Consider the following 12,997-nt stretch of genomic DNA (forward strand, 5'->3'; position numbering starts at 1 on the left):
CGGTTTTGAAGAGAAAATGAGTTATAAAGCGTTTTAGAAAATTTCAACGGTTGAATATGTTCTTGACATACTCATGAACAACATACTTAAATCTCATCAACATCCATTGGTTGGATGTTGAGAGATCAATGATTGAAGATGAAAGAAGACATGAGAAAAATGAGAGAAAAATGGAGAGAAGGTGAGAGTGTGAGGGTTTAAGGGAAGAGGGAAATCAGATTTTCCCTATGCAATAATGACAAAATCTCCTAGGGTGGCTAATGAGGTCATGAGATATTTGAGAAAGTGATGGGAGATTTGCTTTATGGAAGTCAACTCTCACATCTCAATGCAAAATGATCACCTTGTGGACACGTGTAATAACCATGCCCGAGTATTATCGGCCAATACTCGATCGGGTATTAGAAATCGCTCGATCCTAATATCCGATTAGCATTTCGGATTTCGGCATTCCAAGTGAAAAATATTTAGAAAGTAGGTATGAGTGTAATCAGGGTCTATTTTGACTCGAAATTAAATTACGAAGCCAACGGCGCGATCGGAATTCTATTTTGACTCGAAATTATTTTGAGCCATATCGGGCGGATTCGGCCCCGACAGTGGTCCAGAACCGACTGTCTCCAAAAATTACCAATATTTACCACAAAATCGGAAATAAAAACTCAACTAGAGTTTCGTCTAATTCCTTACCGAAAAATTCCCAGAAATTCATTGTCGAATATATAATTAATGAAAATATTAGTAAAATCTTATAATTCAAAATCGTAAAATTCGCGGTGTTACATGTAACGTATGTAAATAAAATATGATATATTGTGATGACAAATGCAAATAATATAAGAGTCAATATATCTTTATTATTTTTGATTCGTTATAATATATTATAAGAGTAATTTAAATATCTCATTAGAATTATTGATGCAGTTTGTAATGAACCAGAGATAATGAAGAAACATTTACTCTTATATTATTTGGATTTATCTCCAAGTATGTCATATTTTGTTTAACTTAATTATACTAATCATTCTATTTTGCTTAAAAAATCACATCATCTCTCCTACAAGGCTAATCAATGTAATTATGTATATAAATTCAGGGTGATTTATGTATGTACAAAAAGAATAATATGTAATTTCATTAAAATTTAGGGGTGTTAGTATAATTTGTCCAATATTAAATAATTGATAATTCTTTTAGAGTAGCTAAGTCAAATAATAATTAATTTATTCACAGTAAAGTTTATTCAAATCTTTCTATCATTTATGCATTTGGCTATATTTGGTTGGAGATAAGAAAGTGATGGAGGAGACATGGGTAAGAAAGAGTGTGAAAAGAAAGAAAAATGTGAGAATTAGTTGAGAGTTCAGTATTATTTGCTATTTGAGAAAGAGAAAAGAAAGATAAGATAAATATGGGTTATCTTCTTCATCTCTTATTTGGTTGTTGGGTAGAAAGTGAGCAAAGAAAAATAAGATTATTGTTAGAAATACAAAATGACACTAAAATAAATAGAAAAATAAATAGAAGAGAAAGAAATGTTATTTTTGTTATATTATTGGATAAAAAGTAAAGAGATGTTATTTTAGAATTATAAATATATATACATGTATATATATAAACATGAATTTATTATAATAGTAATTATTACTTTAATTAAGAGTAAATATGAATCTCAAATTTCTTATGTGTATCAGTTGAGCCTTAAAACTTGAAAAAATTATGATGATTCCCAAAATATCAAATGTGAGTCAAATTGATTTTTATGGTAAAATTAATCTCTATTAGGTGTTATAAAATATGTTAAAAATGACTAATTTGACCCACATTTGATATTTTTGGAGATCATTTTTTTGTTTTAAATTTTAAGGGACTAAACTAATACATGTGAAAATTTCAATAGACCAAAATTTATATTTACTCTTTAATTAATAATAATGTAATAATTTTAATTAGGATAGGCTTCAAAATGATGAGGATAATAATAATTTAAAATGTTGAGTAACACCCATTTTAATAGCTTTTCTTTTGTTATTTGTCATTTTTGGTTTAGTGTTTTTTCCTCATTCCAATTTCTTCCCGCTCAAGGTGAGAAAGTTTTTTAGGGTGGGTCCTAAAATGTTTTACTATGTCACCCTTATTTCTATTGTGAACCAAATAAGAGGAAAATAACTTATCAATAACTCATCACTTTACCTTTTCTCTTATCACATTTCTCCTCTAATTCTCTTGTACCAAATGGAGGTAGGTGATTTAGGAAAATAAAATTCAAATTCAAATTTATTTTATAAATAAAAAAATTCTTGTATTATATGTCAAGAATTGGTTGGATTCTTCAATATCATATAACACACCAAAAATATTTGAGGTTTAGGAAAAAAGTGTCATTTTGTCTAAGTTTGGTATAATTAAAGTTTATAGTTTTTGCTTATTTATTAAAAAATAAGTTTAAATTTGCACCATAACTATATTGGGTAATCCTTCAAGATTATAAACTCAACTTATTTTGTGGGAAAATAAGCCAAAAATGAAAGCTCTTCCACTATGAGTTGTTTATTTCAAAGTTGTCTTATTTTTCTATTGAAAAGTTGATTCCCATTTTACCTTCACTTTTAAGGTTATCTCCTTTCTCATTTACTCTTCCACCAAACTCCTTATTATGTCATGTTGTTTTTAAATATTGATATTGGCTTTTATATTGTCTTTTACTTTAATTTTTTTAGAATTTGTAATGAAGTAATAAAAGTTACGAAATATTATGATGATATAAAAATGTATATTTAAAAATGCATGTCTTTGAGTAAAATACATGTAGGATGATAAATATAAAAAAATGTATATTTAAGACAACCAAAATAATCGCCACATAACAAAAATAATTTAATATTATTTTATGTAATTTACTCTATAAATAAATAGAGGTTTAACAACTTCTATTTATTTGTGTGTCATATTATTTTTTAATTATGATATTGATTTTTATATTATACTTTTTTTTTTACCTTTTTTATGTAATATTAAAAGTTAAAAAATCTATAGTAAAAATATATGTGATGGTAAATATTAAAAAATGTGTATTAAAAAATACTGTAAAAAATAACTAAAATAATCATAACATAAACAAATAACCTCATATCCATAATTTACTATGTAAAAATAATATTTTTATCTTACCAAAATAAAACAGATTAATTTATATTCAATTTTCAGATAAGATACTTAAACATAATAATTTCACATTTTATAAAATAAAAATAAAAATATAATTTATATCACATTTAATGACCAAAAGATTGTGGATGAATAAATCATGTTCAAAGGCTGCTGCTAAATAGGATCGCATGTTGCTCCATTATTAATTTATTATATTCTTTGTTGCTATTTGGCATGTGGGTGCAATGGATAATGCAGAGTGACGTGGGCAAATATAATGATTTATATTTGTAGCAGCATCTCTATTTGGTGTGGGAACAAAGCAATATTCCAAAATCATAACGGTGAGGAACCATGATATTATTCACATGGTCAAGTTGAAACACTAGAGTTGAGTGAAATTACATATATGTCACCTTTGGCCAAAACTTTGCAACTAAAGTTTTGTATTATTTCAATCTCTCAAATTTACCTTTACATTCACCTGTATATGAATGATTCATTGTATCATGAGACTTAAAACTTATGAATGATCATTTCATAGGCATGATGTATCACTAATAATTACGTTTGAGGTTAAATTTGGCACGTTCTTTTATATGGAATTACTTTTCAATGTTTCAGCACATTGAATTTGTATTTGAAAAGAATTCTAATTTTATTCTGATTTTCAATGTTTCATTTGTATATTTTAATATAAAGCTTTTATGCTTTTATTTGGAAAGCATGTATTACAATGATATTGTCAAAACTCGAAAGTAAGACTGACAATGAACCAAAACAACTTGGTATTCATTCGAAACTCGACTTTTTATTTCGCTTGATAAACTTGGTTTATAAACCAAATCAGCCGAATTTGAACTGAAAATTGAGCTAGTTAAATAAACGAACCAAACTTGAGATGTACATATGTTTTTTGCTTTCCCACATGCATACTCACACTAGAGACAATTTTGTCTGAGCCGGAAACATCTACAAGTATGTGGGGCTAACTCAACTGAACATAATTTAACTCATTAGATTGAAGAGCTGAATATATATATATATATATATATATAAATATATATATAAACTAATTTTTTATGTTTATTGTTATTATATCATTAGTGTTATTATATATAAAAAATATGTTATATTTATATATATAACATTATGCAATATTTTTTAAAATGAATTAATTATTTGAGTTGGTCAAATGAACCAATCCAAGTTAAACTGAAAAGGATGAACTTTAACCGAGTCGAATGGAGCTAAAAAAAACTCGTATCAAATTCGACTCAAGTTTCGAGTTAAACAAATCATTATTGAGCTGAGCTTTGGTTTGACTTGGTTCGGTCGTTTCCAACCTAGTTGATAGAACTAGAGTTGCAAGCCCCATTGTGCCTAAGCTTTTGTACCATAAATTTAATTTTTCTTTTCATTTTGGATCCTCATGCTATCAAGGTATGACTTTGGGTCATGAACAAGGATCTCATGTCCCAAAAAATTCATGTCTCCATATTCTAAGACAATCAAATTCCACCAATAATATAAAAAAATATTTTATGTTTTTATGATTTTCTGTTTAATTAGATGACACATTTTAATTAAACTGAGACACAAACGAAACACAAAAAATAGGACAAGCGATCTCCATTCTTCTAGAAGTTTACGCACAAGGTATCCTTTGTAGTTAGAGATAACAATATAGGCATTGCCCGTAAAAAAATGCGACAGGGCATCAACTTTTTGCCTCTTAACCCATTGCACCCAAACCTCTTGCCTGCTATGTTTGTGGGCATCTCAAGCGGGCTATAGGGAGGCCCACAAGCATAAACTAACCCAAACTGTTGAAGGCCCAAACCAAGTCACGTGACACGCAAACCTACTTTACACAAAACTCACGATTCATACAATCATATTACTTCAAAGTTCAGTTTCACCTCTGTGGTTCACAGCTCAGACAAACACAAATACATAATCAGACCTCACAAGTCACATGTTCTCATCTCACTCTTAATAGACCCACACATCTCACATACTCACAATTCTCGCATTCTTCTCCCAACTTCCATTCTTCTAATCTACTCGCATCTAAGTTCTCAAATCACATGCCACACATCTCACAGACGCACCTCACAAGTTCCTTCGTTTCCCCCTAGTTTAATTTAATTTAATTTGCATGTTGGTGTTTTCAACGAGTTTTGTTAAGGTTAGACCCTTTAGGATGATGTGCATGGAAATGAAGGAGATGGGTTTTGATGGTGTTGTAACCTTTATGGGGTTGTTCATTGCCATTGTTGTTGGTTCTAAATGCTTGTTCCTGTGGTAGATTGCTATTTAGAGTTAGTTTTTTTAGTGTAAATAACATAATGCCCACGGGTTGCCCACATGCCCGTTTACCCATTTTAAAACGGGCAAGATATATGATTTTTTCTGCTAATCATTTGTGGGTATGCTCGTGCCCACTTAAGTTTTGTGGGTATAATATGGGCATGGGCAAAACGGGTTAGGCATCCTCTTTTGTCATCTCTATTTGTAGTACTCTATTACATAGACACTTTTGAACTCTACTGGTTTATTTTGAGTTAAATGGCTCGTGAAAGCTATAAAATATGGTTATAAAAAACCTACTTTTCAATTATTGCTTATGTTCATACTTTATTAAAGAGAATATAGAAAAAAGATAATAACATAAGGAATTTTTTAACGAGGATTCTCAAATTACAAAATTGTGTTTACATCTCCAAAAATGTTGAGTTGCTATCACTATGTATTAGAGAATAAGAATTATTGTATGTGGTTGTTTTTGTTGTACATCAATAGATTTATGGAAAACATATATATATATATATATATATATATATATATATATATATATATATATATATATATATATATATATAGTTGTTTTCTGGATAAAAGGTGTGGTCCACTTGAATATGAGTCATTTGCACAACAATTTCCACATTGATGAGTATCATCAATCTCTATCTTCTACAATTGGGTTGAGGGCACTTTGTAGTCTAACATCAATGAATGTCCAACAAGTTGATACTACGTTTGACCTTGTATATGATAACCAGTTTGGTTAATATATCAATTGTATTTTCTGAAGTGTTAAGCATCTACAGTAGCATATGTCCACAAGTCACCAACTATTTAATCTTGTGAAATCTCACATCAATATGTTTGGTTCTAACATGATACATATGATTAATTATCAAGAAGATAGCACTCTAGCAGTCACATTGCAATAAAATTTCACATTGCTCAATGCCTAACTCATTTACCGTCCTCATAAGCTATAGGACTTCCTTAGAAGCTTCATTGGCTCTCATGTATTTTGCTTCACTTATAGACATATCAACATGCTAATCGGCAATGTCTTAGACATATTAGAAGCTTATCAAAATAGTTCTATGTATAGTAACTAAATTAACAAGATGAAAATATATGAATAGTAAATCATACTTTTATGTTTAGTAGTCTATGTTAACAAGCATGAGAGTTATTTAATTATTGAATTAGTTATATGTCTAGCAATCAAAACAAGAACATGCATGAAGTGACAAATTGATATAAATTTATGTCAAGCAATTATACCAAATTGATGAGCTGAATAAAGTTAGAATTACAACAAGGATTTCTCCATTATTTTTGTTCACAATTCATACAAAAGGCGATCAATCTCAAGGTAAGCATTAAGCACATAAACAACTCATAAGAATCAAATCATAGTGAAATAGTGGAAATTCGAATCAAAGTGTATATCAAGATCATTTACATTCAATCCCAACAAGTATAAGATTTAGCTACACATTATCATGGTAACTAAAATAAAGACACAAAGAGAAAACTAAGCTTATATGAGAATAAATTACCTACTCAAATAGCATAATTTGCCTCCTCCAACATTTCCCCTTGCTTCTACACCCGAATCTAAGCTAAACTACCCTAAGAACTATGAGAAATTAAGTACAAAGAGTTCATATTTCAATGTCCCCTTTGAAAACTCAAGTTAAACCTCTTTAATGGTGTCTGAATTATGGTTCACTCTACCTTTCAACGCACCTCATTCATCTTCTAGGTGCGAGAGAGTCGCTTAGCTTATCCGGAGCATAATATATTTGTCAATTTTTTCCAATTTTTGCTGAGCGTAACCAATTTTTCGTATTTTGTCGATCTAACTATTGATATTGAAGATCCATATGTCAGAAATATCATATCTACAATTAAGCTCGATCCAATGGTGAACAAATATGCTGTCAAAATTTTACTCAGACTGCTCTAGTTTGAATCCTTGGTTTTGTCCGAAAACTTAGTTTTTTGCAATTATTCATCCAGTTTGGCCTCCACAAATAATTTAAAGGTGATTTTGGAAATTCAATATATTTTAAGCTTTTAAGATCAATTAACTAACAAATTAGATTAAGTAAAGAATTAAAGTGCCACAAAATTGATAGTTCCAATATGATATTTTGGTATTTAACACAACAACATACTGAACTAATAATCTCCACATAATTGGTTCACCTACAAGGGTTAACACAAACCATGTTACAGATCTTGTATCATTTTCTTTTGCATAGTCTAAATCAACATAATCAACAATTAATGACTTACTATGTACTATGTTAAATGTCAAACATGATACTAAGACATGTAGTCTCCTTCACACATGACTAAATGGTTGTGCCAAGTCTAATCTTATGCCAACTGTAACGTCCCGAAGTATAATTTATGATATTATGATTAAAATGAGATTTTTTTGAATATATCATTAAAAATTGTTTTACTTATATTCATTTCTTTTTCGAGAAATCATGTTCTTAGTAACATAAACTGTGGAAAATCAACGACGGTTATCTAATGGTAACTGAAAATGATACACTATTCTCCTGGATACTTCTTCATTAATAATTAGATTTGACCCCCAACACGTATAAGGAGGTGTTGCTTGGTCAACTAAAATTTCAGTACAGAATACAAGGCGGAATCTAATCATCGCCCAACTAAAACTATACAAAATAGGCTGAATTCTTCAACACTACAAAAGTACTCTACACAGATACCACAACCCCAAAAAGCAAAAAGGAAAAGGAAATAACTCATAACAGCTAGATCCAGCTCGGAGTCCGAAGAGAGATCAACTGTCTCTTTTAACAAAAGTCGTTCCTAAGAATCGAACTCTTAATTTTTTTATCATACTAAAAATCTAGAGGAACCTTACACCATTAAATAAATGCTTTATTGATAACTTTTTAGTATATAGGATAATGTTATTCTATTTGCCCATGTCTAGTTTACTAGTTTAGAAAAGGGCATATTTTCTCCTCATACCATCACATCTAAATACTATTGTTATTATCACCCAATCGCTATCATTGTTATGATACAGACCATACACTCATTGGTAGAAAGAGATGTTTTCAATTAAAATATATATCAAAATTATTCTGAGCAATGCAAAAAACAAGGACATTCCAAATGAGTGGTCGCCCAATGTAAAAAATATAAATTAAATTGATTCGTTTAAGCCATTTTGGAATGTCAAATTTTAATTTTTTTTTTCTTGATTTGAAAATCATCTTCCCAAATTGAATCTTTAAACTAACCAATATTAAAAGTTCATATTTCAAATCAAATTAAAATATGACTCATTTAAAGATTTATTTTTAAATCAACTTGTTTTAACCGATTTTAAATATTATATTATTTCCTTCTTATATATTGGTATATTCTTCAATTAGTATACAATATTTCTCATTAGATATTTGAGAATTCAATTGATCTAAAATTATTAGATTGTCTTTTTGTTTATGTTTTTCCCCACCTTTGGTAAAGTGGAAGTGTGATATACATATGATTTTTTTTAGTTTAATCAAATGTATCTCAATACTTTACGGATTAAGATATTAATCTCCTTCAGAGTGTATGATAATCATTTTCAACAATTTAGTGTTTCTCACTAGGTAAAAGGGTTTTGTTTTAGTGTGTGTAGTGTGACCATAAAAAAGGACATTCAAATGTCTACTAAAAAAACACAGTTGGTATAAGCAGTTTTCTTGGCCTAAAATTATAAATCTTCCCAAGCATGGCAAAGTATTAATTATTGGAATGAAACATTCCACAACTTCAGTAAGACTTGTAGAAACATTCCACAACTTCAGTAAGACTTGTAGAAACATTTGTAATGTAGTCGTATAAGAAATCAAACTATAACCTCATGAGCATCTTATAATTTTCAATCCATTTCAATTTAAGCAAAAACTATAACAATTAGAGGGGAATGATCATTTGTCCAAACATTTAATTGCCATTAGCATTAAAGCACTTACATTAGTTTGACATAGTAAAATGGTAGAACTTGAGTTGAACGGACTACCACAACCACCGCCGCTACAACCACCGCCACCGACCTCCGACCCCCGCATTACACACGCACGAGCCATAAAATCACCCTTCACAGACATCTCCACCTTCAACAACCTCATAACCCAATACTCCAAATTCAACAACAACAACAACCTCTTCTCCTATGCACTCCGTGTCTTCAACCACAACCTCTTCCCTTCCCCCAATGTTGTCTCTTATACCTCACTCATCACTGCCCATTCCCACACCCTTCATTCTCTCCGCTACTTCATCTCCATGCTCCGCCACCCTCTTCTCCCCAACCACCGCACCCTCTCTTCTCTCTTCGCCACCGCCGCCACCCTCTCCGCCCTACCCTTTGCCATGTCCCTCCATTCCTTATCCCTTAAGCTATCCCTCTCTGATCACCCCTTTGTTGCCTCCTCCCTGCTCAATTTCTACCTCAAATGCCGCTTACCTTGCCATGCACGGAAGGTGTTTGATGAAATTGGACAAAGAGATAATGTTTGTTATTCTGCTATGATTGTTGGACTCGCGCAGAATTCACGTTCTGTTGATGCCCTTTTGGTCTTTTCTGAGATGAGGTGTCATGGTTTGGAGTCTACTGTGCATAGTGTTTCGGGGGCTCTGCGTGCAGCTGCAGAGCTTGCGGCTTTGGAGCAGTGTCGGATGATACATGGGCATGCAGTTGTTGCTGGGTTTGATTCGAATGTGGTGGTGGGGAGTGCTCTCGTTGATGGGTATGGTAAAGCAGGGGTTGTTGAGGATGCAAGACAGGTTTTTGTGGAGAATTTGCAGGTTATGAATATTGTGGGTTGGAATGCAATGATGGCTGGTTATGCACAACAAGGGGATTATGAATCTACTTTTGAACTTTTTGATTTGATGGAAGGTAGTGGACTGTTGCCGGATAAATATAGTTTTTTGGCAATTTTAACAGCACTCTGTAATGCTGGTATGTATCTTAAGATTGAACGGTGGTTGATAAGGATGAAGGAAGATTATGGTTTGGAACCAACTCTAGAGCATTATACATGTTTGGTGGGTGCAATGGCACGTGCTGGACAAATGGAGTGCGCTGAGAGGATAGCATTGACAATGCCGTTTGAGGCAGATGCGGCAGTTTGGCGAGCATTGCTGTCAGCTTGTGCGTTCCATGGTGCAGCTGACAAGGCTCAGGATATGGCAAGGAGGGTGTTGCAACTTGAGCCACATGATGACTCTGCTCATGTTATTGTTGCTAATGTGTTATCAGCTGCAGGAAGGTGGGACGACGTTGCAGAATTGAGGAAGATAATGAAAGATAGGAGAGTGAAGAAAAGAGGGGGTAGGAGTTGGATTGAAGTGCAGGGAAAAGTTCATGTCTTTGTGGCAGGGGATTGGAAGCATGAGAGATCGGCGGAAATTTATCAGAAGTTGGCAGAGCTTATGGGGGAGATCGAGAAATTAGGATATGTTCCGGTTTGGGATGAGTTGTTGCATAATGTTGGGGAAGAAAAGAGAAAGGAAGCTCTTTGGTATCACAGTGAAAAGTTGGCTGTTGCCTTTGGAGTGTTGTGTGGATCTGCACCACCAGGGAAGCCATTGAGGATTGTAAAGAATTTGAGGATTTGTAAGGATTGTCATGAGGCTTTTAAGTATATGACGAGAGTTTTAGATAGGGAAATTATTATTCGGGATGTCAACAGATACCACAGATTTCAGAATGGTAATTGTACTTGTAGAGACATTTGGTAGCTTTATACTAAATTACTAATTAATAATGACAACTAACATCTTTGAAGTATGTTTCTCATGGAGAATGATGTTGAAAAAGAAAACTGATTTTTCCAGGTAATGGCAACTGGCAAATGTGTTCTTATGTAATTTCTGCTTTTGTTGTTTTGTTTTTGTACAGTTTGGACTTACCTTGCATTAAATCAACTTTTAAGCTATAAGATATATGTCACGGCTATCTTTTACCATGAATTTGAAAATTTGCTTTACAGGTATAATTGAAAGAAAAGAAATCACAAGAGTTAGTTTCTTAATTGCTCGAGTGAAATAGCATTCAACAAGATTGATATTTATACACACTTGAAATAATTACATTGTATGTTTACAAGGAAAAATTTATGAGAGTGCTACTTGCTATATTCATGCATGATATTTACTATGTACAAGAATCTTTGTTAATTAATTTCTGCTCCTATTTCCTATATTACTGTTGTTTCTAACAAACATCAGGCAACTGATTAGATGGTGTTGAAGAAAACAAGGATTGTGTGGAGACCTGAGGTAGCTAAACAGTAAAATAAACTTCATTTAATTATTTATTAGTTTAAAAGTAACTGAAAGAAACAGGATATATAGGTTGTTTTTATTTATTTTGTTTTTCCCCTTTGATTTTTTATGTCACTTGAAAATAAAGTATGAATTTATTTTTAGATTGTTTTAAATCATATCTGTTCACTTGATTCTTTTATCTCGATATCCACTGGTAAATTAATCAACTGCCATTTTGCTTAGTACGAATGGTTTTCTTCAAGTTCGAAGACATCTAATTAGTTTGCCTCCTAACTATTGTATAATGTGATTTTCGGGCATTACTACATTGATATTTACAAAATATATTGACTATTAGGATCAAGCATTGTTAAGGTTTAAAGAACCGAGCTATGATGGATAAACTATTTTGAAGAGATAATATATGAATCAAAATCAAGCTTGACTTATATGCAAAGTCCTAGTAGTTCTCTTCTCCCTAATATAACTGATGGTGAGTTATAGAATGAAGCTACTGAGTATTATCATAATTTTATTTTTTAAATTACTCACAAATCACAATGTCTTTTATTTTCTCTATGTATATTTCTCTTTCATTTGTACTTTCTTTAAGTGTTTGGTTGAATAAAAAAAAGATGAAAGGGACACGAGAATAAGCATAATCAAAAGTGAAATAACCTTGCAAACATCAATTATTATGCAGTTCAATGGAACTTAGACTCCATTGACTACAATTCAGACACACTTTATGTAATGGTGAATCACCAATATTTTTATTGAACCAGTCAATTTTTACAATTGTTAGTATGAACACAAAAGTGTCAGCATTCAAAAGAACAATACCATCAATGTATAATTAGTTTTAAAAATAGGTGAAACAACCTGTTTGTTGTGCCCTACTGTGTTCCTCTATTTTGCAGGAATTGCTTCATGTTATAATTGGGAATCACTCTCTGACACACAAGAGCTTTACTATGTTGAACAAAACAATGGGCAACTACCTTGATGGTTCGACATTTGCTAGCAGCACTTGGTGAGGTTTAGAGAGGTTTATGCAGATTTCGGAAGCAAGTTTATCCCAAGATGTTGCATGTGGCTATTACTTTAGCCTTAGCAGAGCAGCACCATTATTTCCAGCTAAAAGGTGATTCCATACTAAAAGGTGTGTTTTCCTTCTTTGAACTTTTTGTATGTCGTATAGCATGTCATAATAATGCAACACTAA

The 12,997-nt window shown here is 31.7% G+C and overlaps 1 protein-coding gene across 1 annotated transcript; it reads left to right on the forward strand.

Annotated features, from left to right (window-relative positions):
- Positions 9,490–11,336, forward strand: LOC109361866 (pentatricopeptide repeat-containing protein At4g33170-like). The gene has a single exon (XM_019607397.1). The coding sequence runs from the start codon at positions 9,490–9,492 to the stop codon at positions 11,242–11,244; it is 1,755 nt and encodes a 584-aa protein (XP_019462942.1). The 3' UTR covers positions 11,245–11,336.

The sequence above is a fragment of the Lupinus angustifolius genome, chromosome LG12, assembly GCF_001865875.1.
Source record: "Lupinus angustifolius cultivar Tanjil chromosome LG12, LupAngTanjil_v1.0, whole genome shotgun sequence".
Taxonomy (NCBI): Eukaryota; Viridiplantae; Streptophyta; class Magnoliopsida; order Fabales; family Fabaceae; genus Lupinus; species Lupinus angustifolius.